Source organism: Pristiophorus japonicus, chromosome 11, assembly GCF_044704955.1.
Source record: "Pristiophorus japonicus isolate sPriJap1 chromosome 11, sPriJap1.hap1, whole genome shotgun sequence".
NCBI lineage: Eukaryota > Metazoa > Chordata > Chondrichthyes > Pristiophoridae > Pristiophorus > Pristiophorus japonicus.
The window spans coordinates 153,666,353-153,680,566 of NC_091987.1; the positions used below are offsets into that span (position 1 = coordinate 153,666,353).

Below are 14,214 nucleotides of genomic sequence, written 5' to 3' on the forward strand. Positions count from 1 at the left end.
GGGGGAAGAGAGCAGGGAGCGGGGGGAGAGAGCAGGGAGCGGGGGGAGGGAGCAGGGAGGGGGGAGGAGAGAGCAGGGAGGGGGGAAAGAGAGCAGGGAGGGGGGGGGAGAGCAGGGAGGGGGGGAGAGAGCAGGGGAGGGGGGAGAGAGCAGGGATGGGGGGGGGGGAAGAGAGCAGGGAGGGGGGGGAAGAGAGCAGGGAGGGGAGGGGGGAGAGAGCAGGGAGGGGGGGGGAGAGAGCGGGGGGGGGGGAAGAGAGCAGGGAGGGGGGAAGAGAGCAGGGAGGGGGGGAGAGAGCAGGAAGGGGGGGAAGAGAGCAGGGAGGGGGGGGAAGAGAGCAGGGAGGGGGGGGGGAGAGCTGGGGGGGAGAGCAGGGAGGGGGGGAGAGAGCGGGGGGAGAGAGCGGGAGGTGGAGAGAGCGGGGGAAGGTGGGGGGAGGGAGAGAGCGGGGTGGGAGAGAGAGAGCCGGGCGGGGGGAGGAAAGAGCAGGGGGGGAGTGGGAGTGGGAGGGGGAGTGAGAGAGCCGTGGGGGGGGCTTGGAGAGAGAGCGGAGGGTGGGGGGGGAGAGAGCGGGGGGTTGGGGGGGGGTAGAGAGCGGGGGTGGGGGGGGGAAGGAGAGAGCAGGGAGGTGGGGGGGTGAGAGCAGGGGTGTTCAGAGGGAGGATGACGAGAGGGAGGGGGAGAGAGAGCGGGGGTAAGAGACCGGGCCAAGAGAGCAGGTTGGCGAGAAGGGGGGGGGGACAAGAGGGAGGGGTCTAGAGGGAGGGGGAGAGAGAGCGGGGGAGTTGAGAGGGAGGAGGATGAGAGGGAGGAAGGCAAGAGGGAGGAGGGCGAGAGGGAGGGGGAGTTGAGAGGGAGGAGGGCGAGAAGGAGAAGGGTGAGAGGGAGGAGGGCGAGAGGGAGGAGGGCGAGAGGGAGGAGGGCGAGAGGGAGGAGGGCGAGAGGGAGGGGGAGTTGAGAGGGAGGGGGGCGAGAGGGAGGGGAAGTTGAGAGGGAGGAGGGCGAGAAGGAGGGGGAGAGAGGGAGGGGGAGAGAGGGAGGGGGAGAGAGGGAGGGGGAGAGAGGGAGGGGGAGAGAGGGAGGGGGAGAGAGGGAGGGGGAGAGAGGGAGGGGGAGAGGGGGAGAGAGGGAGGGGGAGAGAGGGAGGGGGAGAGAGGGAGCGGGAGAGAGAGCGGGGGCAAGAGAGCTGCGTGGCGAGAGGGAGGAGGACGAAAGGGAGGAGGGCGAGAGGGAGGAGGGCGAGAGGGAGGAGGGCGAGAGGGTGGAGGGGGGACAGCGAGAGAGAGAGACCGAGGCAGAGGGAGGGAGGGAGAGGGAGAGAGAGAGAGAAAACCCAACAACTGCTGGGAATCAGCATTTGGTGTGTGTATTGCAGAAAGAAGGGCTGGTTTTGTTGGCACTGACTGACCTGCTCCAGTTCATAAGCTTTGGCTTTGTCTTCATCGCGGTCTGCGTTCTTGCGGTATGCTAGTCCCAGGCCCCAGATTGCCAGGATGCTGTACACATTATCGCGCACCCAGGCATCCCTCTGATCGATACTGGCTGGGAGCAGCCCTGTCACGGCGTTCTGAAAACAAACATCAATTATTGAGGAAACTAAATTGACAACTGGACAACTCAGAATTGGTGAAGTCGTCGAGCTGAAACATTAACTCTGTTTCTCGCTCCACAGACGCTGCCTGACCCGCTGAGTATTTCCAGCATTTTCTGTTTTTATTCCAGATTTTCAACATTCGCTGTATTGTGCTTTTGGAAATAAAACAATGGGGCGACTCCATTCACTACAACACTTGCATTTATATAGTGCCTTTAACGTAGTAAAACCTCCCAAGGTGCTTCACAGCAGTGTTACAAGACCAAACAGACCAATTTGACACCGAGCCACATAAAAAATTACAGCAGATGACCACTAGCTGGGTCAAAGAGGTAGGTTTTAAGGAGTGTCTTGAAGGAGGAAAGAGAGGTAGAGAGACGGAGAGGTTTAGGGAGGGAGTTCCAGAGCTTGGGGCCCAGGCAACAGAAGGCACGGCCACCAATGGTGGAGCGATTATAATCAGGGATGCTCAGGAGGGCAGAATTAGAGGAGTGCAGATAGCTCGGGGGGTTGTGGGGCTGGAGGAGATTACAGAGATAGGGAGGGGTGAGGCTATGGAGGGATTTGTAAACAAGGATGAGAAATTTAAAATCGAGGTGTTTGATAACCGGAAGCCAATGTAGGTCAGCGAACACAGGGGGAGATGGGTGAGCGGGACTTGGTGCGAGTTAGGACACGGGGCAGCCGAGTTTTGGATCACCTCTAGTTTACGTAGTGTAGAACGTGGGAGGTCAGCCAGGAGTACGTTGGAAAAGACAAGTCTAGAGGTAACAAAGGCATGGATGAGGGCTTCAGCAGCAGATGAGCTGAGGCAGGGATGGAGACGGGCGATGTTACGGAGGTGGAAATAGGCGGGTTTAGTTATGCTGCGGATATGTGGCTGGAAACTCATTTCAGGGTCAAATATGGCACCTAGGTTACGAATAGTCTGATTCAGCCTCAGACAGATGCTAGGGAGAGAGATGGAGTCAGTGGCTAGGGAACACAGTTAGTGGTGGGGACTGAAGATATTTAGTTGGAGAAAATTTCTGCCCATCCAGAACTGGATGTTGGACAAGCAGTCTGACAATTTAGAGACCATGGAGGGGTCAAGAGAAGTGGTAGTGAGGTAGAGCTGGGTGTTCAGCATACATGTGGAAACTGATGCTGTGTTTCCGGATGATGTCGCCAAGGGTCAACATGTAGATGAGAAATAGGAGGGGGGGCCAAGGTTAGATCCTTGGGGAACACCAGAGGTAACGATGCGGGGTGGGAAGAGAAGCTGTGATTCTCTGGCTATGATTAGATGGATAAGAATGGAACCAGGCGGGTGCAGTCCCACCCAGCTGGACGGTGGTGGAGAGGCGTTGGAGGAGAATGGAGTGGTCAACAGTGTCAGGCGACAGACAGGTCCAGGAGGGCGAATTTACCTTTGTCACAGTCACAAAGGATTTATTTGTGACTATGATGAGAGCGGTTTCGGTACTGTGGCAGGGGTGGAAACTGGATCCGAGGGATTCGAACATGGAGTTCCGGGAAAGATGGGCACGAATTTGGGAGGCGACAACACGTTCAAGGACTTTGGAGAGGAAAGGGGAGGTTGGAGATCGGGAGATAGTTTGCAAGGATGGAGGGATTGAGGGTTGGTTTTTTGAGGAGAGGGGTGATGACGGCAGATTTGAGGGAGAGGGGGACAGTACCTGAGGACAGAGAACCGTTAACAATGTCACTAACATGGGAGTCAGAAAAGGAAGTTGGGTGGTCAGCAGTTTAGTGGGAATAGGGTCAAGGGAGCAGGAAGTGGGTCTCATGGACAGGATGAGCTCAGAGAGGTCATGAGAGGAGATCAGAGAGAAACTGGAGAAAAATGTGAGGTCAGGGCTGAGGCAGGGGGGATCCTTTGAGGAAGTTTGGCTCTATGGGTTAGGTGAAGGAAGGGAACTGGCAGAGGCAGCTGATCGGATGGTCTCAATCTTAGAGACAAAGAAATCCATGAGCTCCTCACACTTGTTGTTGGAGGTGAGTGTGGTGGAGACAGGGGAGAGGGGTTTAAGAAGACAGTTAGCAGTAGAGAATAGTAGCTGAGGTTATCTTTGCATTCCAGAATGATCCTGGAATAGCGAGCTGTTGTGGCAGATGAGAGCAGGACCCGATAGTGCTTTATTTGGGCCAGCCAGACCTGGCGGTGAATGGCTAAACCTGTGTCCGTCATATCCGTTCAAGTCTGCACCCTTGGCCTTGAGGGAGTGAAGATGTGGGCTATACCGGGGGAACAGCCAGTGTGGGAGAGAGTAATTGTTTTAATAGGGACGAGGACATCAAAGGGGGTGGTGAGGGTGTGGTTGAGCGGATCGGTAACTGCAGAAATGTCCTGGTGAATGGAGGACCAAAGGCTGGGCAGTTGGGAGTTCAAAAGTGCAGTTGTAAGAGAGTCGGGAGAGAGTTTTTTCCGGGGTAGATGCAGAAGAAAGTAGGGTTGGGTGGGGGAAGGGAGATGATTCCGGGGATGAGGGGGTTGACTTATGAAGGAAGATAGATTGTGTAGGTTGGGCCTATACATATTGGAGTTCAGATGAAAGGTGATCTTATCAAAACATATCAGATAATGAGGGGGCTTAACAAGGTGGATGCAGAGAATATTTCCACTCATAGGGGAAACTAAAACTAGGGGACATAGTCTTAGAACTAAGATGAGGAGAAATTTCTTCTCTCAAAGAGTTGTAAATCTGTGGAATTCTCTGCCCCAGAGAACTGTGGAGGCTGGGTCATTGAATATATTTAAGGTGGAGATAGATAGATTTTTGAGCGATAAGGGAGTAAAGGGTTATGGGGAGCGTGCAGAGAAGTGGAGCTGAGTCCATGATCAGATCAGCCATGATCTTATTGAATGGCGGAGCAGGCTCGAGGGGCCAGGTGGCCGCCTCCTGCTCCTATTTCTTATGTTCAGATCCATATCTCGAACAGTTAGAGCCACCAGACAAGGCATGTTTTGCGAGTCCGTGCTGGCACTGCACGCACACATTTTATGATGCGTTCTGCCGCTCAGTTGTGAGAAGCTCTTGGTGCATCGTGACTGCCTGGCAAGGCTCAAACTATCACACTGTCAGTTGTCTAATGACCAACTCGTGACTATCCATCAAGGTGGGGGTAGGGAATGGGGCGACATGTAACGGGTATCTCCAATGTCATGGTGGCTCTGAGACGCCATGCCTGACAATGGGAGTTTGGAGGCAAGTCAACCCACTGTGGCAGACAGAGTCATCCAATAGCAGAGCAAGACAGACCTGCAGTACCCGTTCGATGATTGGCCATCCAGTCGAGCCTGGGTGCATTAGTTAAACCTGGAGCAATAGACCTGTCAACCAAGGGTTGCGATTCTTCAGATAACTCTGCAAACCAATGCCCTACTGGGGGGCAAGTGCTCCTGCTCAGGCTAAGAGCAGAGCCCTATGGGTGCTCTGTACTTTCAGGGTCTTCACATGCAGGTCAGGGCCTCCACGTTGGTCCCAGGTCACCGCACCTCCGCTCCTTTTATGGCCCCGACCTGTCGCTGGCCTGCAGCGTGGAGGCCCCGACCTGTGTGAGAACACCAGCGGCAGGTCGGGGCCATAAAAGGAGCAGTGAGCGTTGGCCCGGGAACAGCATGGAGGCCTCGGGGAGCAGTGCGAGCTGGTGCAGGAGGACAACGACAGCGAAGAGCGACCTCATCAAGGTCCAGGTCGGTGATTGGAGCGTGGGCAGGTACAGCAGGAGCGGCGAGAGACTGTGGAGGGATGTGATCGGGGCCCAAGGGAGGCGTGAGTTCAGAGCCAGGGGCCCGGGCAGCCCACACTGCTTTATGTGTGCACACTAGGTCCGTGCAGCAGAGCTGGTCTCCAGTCGTTTTGGTTAACCCTTGCCACTGGACCAAGACCTAGCTCTGTCAAGCCCGTGTGGTGGCTGGTGTGCAACGGTCACCCCACGTTAAAAAAATCCACGCACAGGTATCTTCCACCCTTCAGGATCTAGTTTGGGATCTGGAATATTAGGTCCTTCATTGAAACACCTGTGAACTCATCCCTTTTTGGCGTGGAAGCAAGTCATCCTCGCTTCGAGGGACTGCCTATGATGATGATGATGATGATGATGACTTGCAGAGTGCAACATTTCAGCTGCTGAAACTCCAGCTCCGCTGTGCACACTTAGGAATCCCAGAGTCTCGTCTCTTCCAGCCTACAGCTAAACGATTTGGGTAAATCGTTGGAGTTTGTCCCTAGAGTTAAAAGGGGGTTGGGGTTGGGGTGGGAAGAGAATCAATCATAGAATCAGAGAAATTTACAGCACAGAAGGAGGCCATTTCGGCCCATCGTGTCCGAGCCGACCAAGAGCTATCCAGCCTAATCCCACTTTCCAGCTCTTGGTCCGTAGCCCTGCAGGTTATGCACTTCCGGTGCACATCCAAGTACTTTTTAAATGCGGTGAGGGTTTCTGCCTCTACCACCCTTTCCAGACCCCCACCACCCTCTGGGTGAAGAAATTTCCCCTCAAATCCCCTCTAAACCTTCCCCCAATTACTTTAAATCTACGTCCCCTGGTTGTTGACCCCTCTGCTAAGGGAAACAGGTCCTTCCTATCCACTCTATCTAGGCCCCTCATAATTTTATACAGCTCAATCAGGTCTCCCCTCAGCCTCCTCTGTTCCAAAGAAAACAGACCCGGCCTATCCAATCTTTCCTCATAGCTAAAATTCTCCAGTCCAGGCAACATCCTCGTAAATCTCCTCAACAGAGTTGACCTCTCCCATCAAATAAAATTTACAGTTTAAGAGAATGTGGGGAGAAACACAAAATCATCTTCAGGCAAGTTTAGCAAGCGTTTACGTTTGGTGTGTCATTTGTTGAACTACTTCTGGAGGAAGGTGGGGGTTGGGGGGGAGGGGAGGTCTTACGTCACTTCTCAGTATAAGGTTAAGGTCGATGATCAGCCATGATCTTATCGAATGGCGGAGCAGGCTCGAGGGGCCCAATGGCCTACTCCTGCTCCTATTTCTTATGGCCTTATAGACACACTCTATAACCCCACTTTTAATCTCCAAAGCATTGCCTGAGGCCAACCACTGTTCCCCAAATATGTCTTTCCAATATTTACATACTCCGAGTCTCTATTTTCAATTCATTCCTTGCTCTGTTATTCCTTAGTAAGGTTTCAGTTTTCTCATAATTCCATTTGCCTGACCTTTTCCTCGCTCCCTCCCCTGGCGTACATCCTGGTACCTACATTGGGTTAAACCACTTAGGGCGAAAAATTCAGTTCGAGGTGGTGACACCGCCTGGTCGCTAACTTTAGCGCCGGGCGATGTTTACCGCCTCCAACCGGGATATTCACTGTTAGCGCCCCAAGAGGGGAGTGGGGCAGTAAAGGAAGCATTCCCCACCCCTCTCCGGGCGCTAACCTTGATTCCTGGGGCACTATCGTGGGAGTGCTGCTGAAGTTCTGATGCCAGGAATCCAGCCTCCCAGCATGTAAAGGGGAGGTCGGCTGGACCACCCGGAAAGTTACAGAAAAGCCGAGGCAGCTAAACCACAGTGTGCAGCATCTAGGGGAGATGCATTAATGGGGAAAAATTGTTTTAACTGCCCATCTGCCCCCCCTCGTACATATCGCCCCGGCAGCTTTTCCGTGACGGCTGCTTTCCCCGTCGGAGGTTGCACTGGGCGCAACGGCTAGCGGAAGCAGTCACGTTAATGTTCGTGGTCGTGGCAGGCGACGGGGGCGTTGCACACTGACGTCACCCAGTGAGCAGCGCGAGAGTGCGCAGCACTGACTCTTGGCACCGCCAGTAGACCTCCACCGAAGATCGCGGGAGGCACTGCCAGTGCGGTGCTCGGTCGGTGAGAGCTTCGCGGCACGTTAGTGTCCCACGCGGGCGCTAATGCGTGGCACTAAGCAACCAAATTTTTAGCCCATCCACAAACAGCAGAAGGTCAATGTCACGTTCCCCCAGACTAAACGATACTGTAAACAAGCCACTTTCTCCCACTGAGAATGAATGAGCGGACACTGAGTTATATATCAACTGAGACACCTATATTTAGATTTATTGGAATAATAAAGTATTATGCAACCATTTCTCTGCTACAATTCTGAACATATAGAATCTTACAGCACAGGAGGCCATTTGGCCCATCGTGCCTGTGCCAGCTCTTTGAAAAAAACTGTCCAATACATCCCACTCCCTGCTCTTTCCCCATAGCCCTGTAATGTTTTCCCCTTCAAGTATTTATCTAATTCTCTTTTGAATGTTACTACTGAATCTGCGAATTTATTACATGGGTTTCTTGAGTTGAAATACACAAATTTGTGACCTTGTACCCTTTTGCTTTTTATCCTTTAAAGTCCCATAATTACAAGACAAAGTTCTCTGAATATACATTAATATCCAGACAGTTATAGCAGTGGGTGTGAAAGAGTTCTGATGATTACTTAACCGAGAACAACATGTATTTATATAGCGTCTTTAACATAGTGAAATGTCCCAAGGTGCTTGACAGGAGGGTTATGAGATTTTTTTTTAAATTGGACTCCGAGCCACATAAGTAGAAATTAGTGCAGATGGTCAACAGCTTGGTCACAGAGGTAGGTTTTAACGAGCGTCTTACAGTAGGAAAGAGAGGCGGAGAGGTTTAGGGAGGGAGTTCCAGAGCTCGGGGCCCAGGCAACAGAAGGCACGGCCACCAATAGTTGAACGATTATAATCAGGGATGCTCAGGAGGGCAGAATTAGAGGAGCGCAGTCATCTCGGGGGGTGTGGGGCTGGAGGAGATTACAGAGATAGGGAGGGGCGAGGCCATGGAGGGATTTGAAAATAAGGATGAGAATTTTGAAATCGAGGTGTTGCTTAAACCGGCAGCTAATGTAGGTCAGCGAGCACAGGGGGCTGATGGGCGAGCGGGACTTGGTGTGAGTTAGGACACAGGGCAGCCAAGTTTTGGATCACCTCTAGTTTATGTAGGGTAGAATGTGAGAGGCCAGCTAGGAGTGTGTTGGAATAGTCAAGTCTAGAGGTAACAAATGCACGGATGAGGGTTTCAGCAGCGGATGAGCTGAGGCAGGGGCAGAGACGGGCGATGTTACAGAGGTGGAAATAGGTGGTCTTAGTTATGCTGCGGATATGTGGTCGAAAGCTCATTTTAGCGTCAAATAAGACACCAAGGTTGCAAACCGTGTGGTTCAGCCTCAGACAGAAGACCAAAGCTACGTTTAAGATCATGTTTACCCTTGATAAATAACTGCAGTTTGTAGTTACAGAACACATATGTGCTTTATCCTAAACAGTGGCCTTGAGAAACAGCAAGTTTCAAATGAATTAGTGGAAGGATTTGTGATGCAGTTATTCTCAGTTATAGCAAGTTTATTTGCTGGAATTCCATCTGGTTCTGACTGAACTAAAGCCATTGTTGAAACCGCTTTGTTGTGGTTAATATCTTTCACAGTGCAAGTAGGCACTAAATTAATATTAAAAAAAGAAACTTGGTCATGTCAAGTCACACTGACTATTCTTGCGAGATTTGGACCATCTGGCACACTCTATATATACATAACATTATCTAAAATGTTATTTACATTATAAACCCAGGAACCAGGAAGTAGGTGTGCATTTTAATCATTTCCCCTCATCAGGCACTCCTGATCGGCCTCAATACTTCCTTCCTCTTGGCTTCAGGCTTTTCAAACTGCTTCCCTTCCTCCTTCACAGCTTCAGTGCTGTTCGATACCACAGACCGTGATCCCATACCTTCGTTTCTCTTTCTAAATATTTTCAAAGCACAATTTTGGTAGTTAACAAGTCTGAATGTGTGCAAGGGCAGACCAATGGTATGGTCCGACGCTCCCCCCCCTCTCTCTCCACTCCAACTACATTTAGATCATTTGGCATAAAAACAGGAAATACGCTCCAGCTCAGGCAAAAACCGTGGAGAGAGAAACTGTCTCTGGCCTGCTGAGTATTTCAGATTTCCAGCATCCGCAGTACTTAGTTCTTGTATTGGATGATTTGGTGGCTCCCGACACAGACAATGTATAAAAAGTAAAGCGAATCAAGTACCCACCTGGTGACATAAAATGGTTTGCTGCACCAACCTCGCGTACCCGTCCAACCGAACACCCGAATTGCTTCTGCTCCTCATGGTGACGAGTTGTGTTGACCAGCGGTAACCAGTCTTGGCCAGCGCTAACCGGCAGTAACCAGCAGTGTCCAGCAGTAACCAGTGTTGACTAGCAGTAACCGACAGAAACCAATGTTGGCCAGTGGTAACCAGTGTTGGTGCTGACCAGCAGTGACCAGTGTTCGTCAGCAGTAACCAGTGTTGACTAGTAGTAACTGATGTTTCCCAGTACTGACCAGCAGTGACCAGTATTGACCTGCAGTGTGTGGGTCACCAGCTCAGCGTCGCAGTGATCTGGACGTGAAGCTTCAACAACTAGTGCCCACACACTGCCCACTGTACCGTGCCCACACACACTGCCCACTATGCAGTGCTCTCACATTGCCCACTGTACAGTGCCCTCACACACTGCCCACTATACAGTGCTTTCACACTGCCCACTATACAGTGCCCACACACTGCCACTGTACACTGCCTAGAAACAGTGCCCTCAGTCACTGTCCACTGTACAGTGCCCACACACACTGTCCACTGTACAGTGCCCGCACACACTGCCCACTGAACAGTGTCCACACACGCTGCCCACTGTAGTGCCCACACACTGCCCACTGTAGTGCCCACTGTACAGTGCCCACACACAGTGCTCTCACACACTGCCCACTGTACAGTGCCCACACACACTGCCCGTCGTACAGTGCCCACACAAGCTGCCCTCACACTGTACACTGCCCACACAGTGCTCTCACACACTGCCCACTGTACAGTACCCACACACTGCCCACTCTTCAGTGCCCACACACACTGCCCACTGTACAGTGCCCACACACACTGCCCACTGTACAGTGCCCGCGCACAGTGCTCTCACACACTGCCCTCTGTACAGTGCCCACAGTCCCTGCAACACCTGAGTGGCTCCCCCCGCGGAGCAGGACCGAGCGATGCTACCTCCCTCCACGGGCCGGTACACGCAGTGCCGGCACCAACAGCGGCAGTGCCGAGTCCCCGGGCCGGGTCGTGTCGCAGGCCGACACACAGCTCACAAAGCTCGCACAGCCCGGGTGGGGGTGCCGCAATGCCGCTGGAGGCCGGCCTGCCGGTCAGTGCGGGAGCCGTGCAGCCCCTGGGCCGCCGCTCTCCATATTCTGCATCAATGTAGCGCCGGCTCCCCTGTACCCTGTACCCTGCACCCTGCCCCGGCTCACAGTCCCCCCCGTCCTCCCGCACCCTGCACACAGCCACCAGCCCTGCATCCCCCGCCGATGTGTGCCAGTCCCGGCCTGTTCTCGTCTACAAGGAACTTGCTCAGCCGCCTTTACCAGGCTGCCCAGGCGGTGGAGACAGAGAGAGCCATCAACAGTACAGCGATCAGGTACACACACCAGAGCAAAATCCTGTAAATCCACTGGCTGCACCAACGTCAGTGTTCTCTCTCAGCATTCAGATTAATCCTACTCTATAAAAGCTAATGGTGCAGCCTTGTAACACTCAACCCTTTTTGAGAAACCATCTAAAACTCCCTGTAATATAACTCAGAAATATTTATGCGGAGGGACTAATACATTGTTTGGAAGTCACTTTCTCTGAAAACCTGCAACTATAGTTCAAATAAGCCATTCAAAAATAAACCACAAAGTGTTATCTGTAATTAAAAACCCCCGGTACAGCCAAATCTTTGATGGCAAGTGTGCCACAGCAGCCGAACCAACAAAGCGGAGATCAGGAGCAGAGGTCGGGACCGGCGAGGTCCAGAGATTGGGACCGGCGAGGCGCGGAGGTCAGGATGGGCGAGGTCCGGAGATTGGGACCAGCAAGGTCCAGAGATCGGAAGCGGAGAGGAGAGGACGGACTAGGCTCAGAGGGGTCGGAGCCCGGAGGTGGAGCAGCATGGACAAGACCGAGGGAAGGCACAGCATGGGCCAATAGCAAGGCTGTGAGGTCGTGAGGCTGACATTGCGTACTATGAACTCCATGTAGAGCGAGGTCCTGTGAGAAGGAGAAAGGAGGATGGTAGGAGTATGTTTAAGTTGTGTGTCTGTATTGGCACATGCGGCGCAGCCTGGTCTCCAGTTGTCTTGGTTAACCCTTGCCACTGGACCAAGACCTAGCTCCATCAAGCCCGTGTGGTGGCTGGTGTGCAATGGCCACCCCACGTTAAAAAAATCCACGCACAGGCATCTTCCACCGTTTAAAATGAGTTCTTCAGTCACCTGGTAACTCATTGTTAGTGTGAAAGCAAATCATCCTCGACCCCGAAGGATGGCCTATGATGATGATGACCTCTCTCAGGCCAACATCCCCAGCATCGGGCAGGGAAGTGGAGCTGAGTCCATGATCAGATCAGCCGTGATTGTATTGAATGGCGGAGCAGGCTCGAGGGGCCTTATGGCCGTCTCCTGTTCCTATTTCTTATGTCCTTATGTATGAAAGCACTGACCACGCTCAATCAGCTCCGATGGACAGGTCACATTGTCCACATGCCCGATGCTAGACTCCCGAAACAAGCGCTCTACTCGGAACTCCTTCACGGCAAGCGAGCCCCAGGTGAGCAAAGGAAGCATTTCAAGGACACTCTCAAAGCCTCCTTGGAAAAATGTAACATCCCCACCGACACCTGTGAGTCCCTGGCCCAAGACCACTCAAAGTGGAGGAAGTGCATCCGGGAAGGCACCGAACATCTCTAGTCTCTTCACCGGGAGCACGCGGAAGCCAAGCACAAACAGCGGAAGGAGCGTACGGCAAACCAGGCACCCCACCCACCGTCCCTCCAACCACCGTCTGCCCCACCTGTGACAGAGACTGTAGGTCCCACATCGGTCACTTTGGAACTCAGTTTAGCGTGGAAGCAAGTCATCCTCAACCCCGGGGGGGATTGCCTAAGAAGGGGAAGATGGAGAGTGGATAGGACGGACCTATTTCCCTTAGCAGAGGGGGTCAACAACCAGGGGGCATAGATTTAAAGTAATTGATGGGAGGTTTAGATTGGATTTGAGGGGAAATGTCTTCATCCAGAGGGTGGTGGGTGTCTGGAACTCACTGCCCTAAAGGGAGGCAGAAACCCTCACCATATTTAAAAAGTACTTGGATGTGCACCTGAAGTGCCGTAACCTACAGGGCTACGGACCGAGAGCTGGAAAGTGGGATTAGGCTGGATAGCTCTTGGCCTAGTCTACTCAATCTCTCCTTATAGGACAATCGCCCCATCCCAGGAATCAGTCTGGTGAACCTTCGTTGCACTCCCTCTATGGCAAGCATATACTTCCTTAGGAAACTGTAGGCAATCTGGCATCAAGGGCAAGTGGTCGGGGACCTCCGGACGCTCCTCAGGAAGACCTGCTGCCAGCTGAAGTTGGCTATCATGCCATGCCAGTGGCACTGAAAGTGCCTGTCACCCTTAACCCTTAACCTCTGGCTCCTTCGAGGCTGCCATGGGCGATGTATCGACGGGGTGGCCGTGAGTATGGGCTGGTGAGTTCACATGGAGGGAGAGATTAAGGGAAGACAGGAGGTTAGTGAACTCAGAGGAGGGAGAGCAAGATGACTTGAGATGGAGGTTCAAATCACCCAGGATGAGAAGTCGGTTGGTGCAGAGGCTGAGGGAGGAAAGTAAGAAAGAAATATCGGTAATAAAATATTTATGGTACTTGGGAGGGTGGTAGAGAAGGAGAATTTTAAATGAGAGGTGAGAGGGGTGGAATACGGTGAGAGGCTCGAAGGAGGAGAAAGTGCCGGAGGAGTAGGTGTCGCTGCTCGTGAGGAGACAGCGACGAGGGCCTCGATGGGCCCATCGGAGGATGCCAAGGGAGGCCCAGAGGAGGGAGTCAACCTTGTCTAGGAGGGAGTCAAGCCTGGGAAAGCGGCAGGAGAGTAGGAAGGTTGAAGAGTAATGGAGGGTTGGGGTAGGGATTTGGGAGGGCAGAGTATCCAAGAGAGGAGGCATGACAAAAGGAGAGAGTGGTCAGGGAGGGAGAAAGAGAAAAGGAGAGAGGGGGAAAGTGGAAGATCATTGAATGGCTCGGGTCCGGAGCTGCAGCTAAAGTGAGCGCGGGAATGGACAGGGGAAAAGCTCAGGTTACACAGGCCTGGTTAAATGTAGTAGTTAATGGGATACAATAGTCAGGAGACCAGGGTCAGAGGTCCCAGGGAGGGCCAAAGCTGACATGGACAGGATGATGCATCACAGAACATTGATAAACCATGGTCCGAGGCAGGCGAGGGAGGTCCAGAAGTTATTGGGAGTGTCGAGAGATCGAGGATGTGCAGACGGAGGGAGAGTCGGTAGTGGTGCAGAAAGATGATGGCGTTGTCACAAGTCGCGGGAGATCGGCGTCAAACCGCAGCCAGCGAGCAGCAATGTTGAAAACCGGTAGAACCAGTGAGCCAGCAGCTGCTAGTGAGAGGCCAGCAGAGCTGAAAAAACAGCAGAGACACAGGCGCAGTTAAAAGGAAAAATAGAGAATGTTTATTCAACGCCTCCGCCCCCACCCTGGTGCATCCGCA

The 14,214-nt window shown here is 53.0% G+C and overlaps 1 protein-coding gene across 2 annotated transcripts in view; it reads right to left on the reverse strand.

Moving 5' to 3' along the window:
• The window catches only part of LOC139276349 (phosphorylase b kinase regulatory subunit alpha, liver isoform-like), a 374,428-nt gene extending 363,542 nt beyond the window's left edge, over positions 1–10,886 (reverse strand). For both annotated transcript variants that reach the window (XM_070894201.1, XM_070894200.1), the window contains exons 1-2: positions 9,661–10,886; positions 1,409–1,567 (exon numbers count right to left, since the gene is read on the reverse strand). In XM_070894201.1, the coding sequence (XP_070750302.1) occupies positions 1,409–1,567; positions 9,661–9,738 (237 nt within the window). In that variant the 5' untranslated portion in view covers positions 9,739–10,886. The remainder of the gene's footprint in view (positions 1–1,408; positions 1,568–9,660) is intronic.
• Between the last annotated feature and the right edge of the window lie 3,328 nt (positions 10,887–14,214).